This window comes from Phaseolus vulgaris, chromosome 10 (genome assembly GCF_051622355.1).
Source record: "Phaseolus vulgaris cultivar YP4 chromosome 10, ASM5162235v1, whole genome shotgun sequence".
Lineage (NCBI taxonomy): Eukaryota > Viridiplantae > Streptophyta > Magnoliopsida > Fabales > Fabaceae > Phaseolus > Phaseolus vulgaris.
The window spans coordinates 23,878,765-23,882,592 of NC_143507.1; the positions used below are offsets into that span (position 1 = coordinate 23,878,765).

Genomic DNA, 3,828 nt, shown 5'->3' on the forward strand with positions numbered 1-3,828 from the left:
CCGGCTCGACTAGACATTGGCATGAGCCAACTTGGCTCAATATCGACCCCGGCCGACTCGGGTCGACTCAATATTGACCACTTAGCTCGACTTGGTCCAGGGTTGACTCGGCTTGACTTTGGCCCAAAATGACTTTGTTCGACTTTGGCCCAAAATGACTTGGCTCGACTTTGGCCCATATCGACTCAATTCGACTTAGGCCCGGACGACATAGCTCGACGTGGACTTGGGCCGACTTTGCTCAACCTGGGCCCGAATTGTCTTCGCTCAACTTGGATCGGGCCAAGTCAAAATCCAACCCAAAATGCAATTTGAATAATCCAAAAATGTATCTAATCTATATCTAATTCATATCCAATTAAAATAAAAAATATGGATTTGGATTTAGATTTGAGATAAATTCATTTAAATGGTTCAAAATTAATATGAATTTGGATAATTATGAATTGGATTTTTTAATTTGAATTTTTTTTCACCTAATTGCAAGAAAAATGTGATTTAAAACCACGATCATAATCTGTCATCTTTTTTCTCATAAATATTCATAAATCCGTCACAAGGCATAAAGAGAAATTAGGCTGATCTAGCTTTTGGCTAGTGTATTAAGAATCCCATTTTTGAACATACAAAGGAACTTATTTATTCCATACACTCAACAATAGTTTATCAATGTTTATAGATATTCCCACAATCAAAGAAGAGAATGCACACATACTTAGCAATTGATGACATATATAAATGCAGAATTGATTTTAAACTTCAGATTTCTAATACATAAGCATATATCAGCATACACCTCACTTATTTTCCTTCAGTAGTTCACTTTTCTGCAATTAACACGAACTTGACCTTGATCCCCAGTAATGGGCTGAATATTTCCCATCTTAATCATAGAACTCGCGAAGTCTTCGAAGAAAGCTTCGTTATCGTAGCTGTACTGCTGGACAAGTGCATCAGTAGAACCACCATTGAAGAGTTCTTGATCAGAGTGAAGAAGTCCATTCTTGTTAACCAAATTAGAGTAATAGGCTACGTCAAAGTTCGCGGCTGTTGAGTCCAAAGGAGAGAGGTTCTGGTCACCACCATTTCTAGGGCAAATGTATTTGAGATATTGTGCAAAGTCGGGATCGATGTTTGAGTCATTGTAGATATGGGCCTTAAAGTTAGCACAACGTGCATATCCAATGGTGTGGCCTCCAGAAAGAACAACAAGATCCTTCTCATCAAGACCATGGTTCTTGAAGTTGGTGATGAGTTCAGAGAGGCTGAAAAATGGTGCTGGAATGTTTGCATTTGCTGCTTCACGGCTTGCTGTGGTGGAGTCTCTTCTCCCCAGTTGCACTTCCCAGGTTGGGCCCCCTAACTACATGGGGCATAATTATTGTTCACAATTCACAACTTGTTTCATTCATATGTTATACGAAAAATAAATATGCTATATTCTGCATGGATATGTACTAATTTTATTAATTGTAACGATAGTTTCACACTCTTATTTTTTTCTTACATTTATATTTATAAATTTATAAGTTATTATTATTATAAAATATTTTATTATCAAAAGCAATTGTGAAATGAATGTATTTATTATTATTATAAAATATTTTATTATGAAGAGCAATTGTAAAATGAATGTAGATAAAAATGTAGTGTGAAAGAAAACGTTTCCTTGTAGACAATACTTATTATTCATAGTGTTAAACTAAGTAATAAAAGTTATTATTTATAATTTTTTTTATAATATTCTTAAAATTGTGTTTATTTTAAGTCACATGCTCATAAATGTTTTGATAAAAGCGATGACAGAAATTTGTATTCCGTAAATGGTCAGAAAACAATGTGGCATTTATGCTCCCCCCCCCCCCCCCCCACAAACACACACACACACACACACATATATATATATATATATATATATTTTATATGTTCATCTTTACAAGTTAAATAATTTTTTAGATGAGATAAGTTAAATAGTTTCTTAGAGAAATAGATGAATGTCGTCTATAAGAGCTCGCACACTTCCCTTTTAATTTATTTAATCTTTAATAATAAAACAAACAATAATGTCATAATCACCCTCTCTGTGACATACAAAATATTTTATATGTAGGTTGAGAATCCAGCGATGGGTTATTCGGACTTAGTCGGTGATTACCTAGAAAATAATAAAATTATACTATTACGTTTTTGTATTATTTGGCTTTTGACTTTGGAAGGGAAAAAAATACATTTCATCATATAAGTATTTCACTGTCGACCAATTCAATTCAAAATGGTGTAAGCATAATAAAAGAATGATTATTGAAATAGGGTTTACGTCAACCATTATATTCCATTGCAATGGTAATAATTACAAATATATTTTAACATTTTATCAATTTTAAAAAATTAGTAAGAAAAAAAGAACTGCTACAATTTTCAGGGATATAAAACTAAAAATTGATTTATTTGAAACAACATAAACATTAATTATCAATTGTGTAAAGAATTTGTATACTGTCATTCAATAATAAACTATCATGAATTATAAATTTATTAATTTTTATAATAATTATATTTTAATAGTCATACTTATAATGATTTTTAATTAACTAGTAACATATAGTTTCTTTTGTACTCCGTAAAAATGAAACCCTATAATAATAAAACAAGTTGCCAGATGGAGAAAAAAAGATTAAAAATTTGAAGGAAAGTATTTACCATACTTTAAATATTATGTATCTGTAAACTTAAATATAATAAATAAAGTAGTTAAAATTTAATTAATTCAGCATTTTGCGTTAAAATTAGTAATAATTGATCTATTAATTACTCACCGCAACAACAGAGTCACGAGCGACAATAGCCAATATGTCTGCACAAGAAACCACTGGTTTTCCACATGCTTCGTCCACAGCCTGCTTGATCTCATCAACCACTTCAAATCCTCTCAGAGACCGAACATTTGGAAGTGCATTCTTTTCACTGTCAATGGTAGGTGAAGGGTCTAGAAGAATTGAACCATCACAACCCTGATGAATCACCATTACAAAAATGACATCTTAAGGTATTATACATCATGAAAAGAGAAAGAGAGAGAGAGAGAGAGAATCAAATACTGGTTGATGTATAAAAACACATGCATAAATTACCAAGGTACATATATATTTGTTTTGAATAACCTAGATAGATGCATGCATGCATGCACAGTCTTACGTTAACAAAACAATCATGGAAGTGCAAGCGTAGCAATGAAGCGCCCATACGGTTCTCTTTCTGCACTGCAGCCTCTACCACACTTTTGATGGTGCTCAAAGCATTGGGGCAGGAGTAATCATAGTAATTAGGTGACAACTGAGAGAAACCTAAGGTTGCAACAGTTGCAAGCACAAAGGCATGGAGAACAACAGAGAAATACCCTTGCGATGCCATTGTATTGATTAGCAGAAATATGTAATGACTGATAAATGCTGAAACAGATATTATGTACTGGAATTTATTTGATTTTCTATGTGTCATAGTAGTTGCATTTATAGAGACACTGAGACGTGTGCTGCGAAATGAGAAATACAATATCTTATTGTTGATTCATAAAAATTATATAGAAATTGCACCATATCATACCTAGTGATTGTGGACTGAGCCTATTAAAAAGACCATTTCACCTCAACAAAATCTTCATTATCGGTATGGATTAAGAGTTAAGAAAGTGATACTAAAATAAAGAATACTTGAGTGATTGATCTAGTCCACTGTATTAGTTGATAATTTATATCCGCACGCCAACCCCAACAAATAATGACAAAAAGGTGTAAACAGTTAAAAGGGGAATATGCATTGGATTATATT

At 32.7% G+C, this 3,828-nt stretch overlaps 1 protein-coding gene across 1 annotated transcript; it reads right to left on the reverse strand.

Annotated features, from left to right (window-relative positions):
• Positions 1–565: 565 nt before the first annotated feature.
• Positions 566–3,544, reverse strand: LOC137819627 (peroxidase P7). The gene is made up of 3 exons (XM_068623529.2): positions 3,196–3,544; positions 2,817–3,011; positions 566–1,363 (listed from the first exon to the last, which is right to left on the reverse strand). The coding sequence occupies exons 1-3, from the start codon at positions 3,496–3,498 to the stop codon at positions 812–814; spliced, it is 1,050 nt and encodes a 349-aa protein (XP_068479630.1). The 5' UTR covers positions 3,499–3,544; the 3' UTR covers positions 566–811.
• Between the last annotated feature and the right edge of the window lie 284 nt (positions 3,545–3,828).

What these genes read in the sequence shown, in the direction of transcription:
- LOC137819627 (XM_068623529.2), bottom strand. Translation starts at nt 3,498, where the DNA reads ATGACACATAGAAAATCAAATAAATTCCAGTACATAATATCTGTTTCA. An exon ending in TCCATGATTGTTTTGTTAAC is followed by an intron (nt 3,012 to 3,195) that starts GTAAGACTGTGC and finishes GTGATTCATCAG; the next exon opens with GGTTGTGATGGTTCAATTCT. An exon ending in CTCGTGACTCTGTTGTTGCG is followed by an intron (nt 1,364 to 2,816) that starts GTGAGTAATTAA and finishes TGCCCCATGTAG; the next exon opens with TTAGGGGGCCCAACCTGGGA.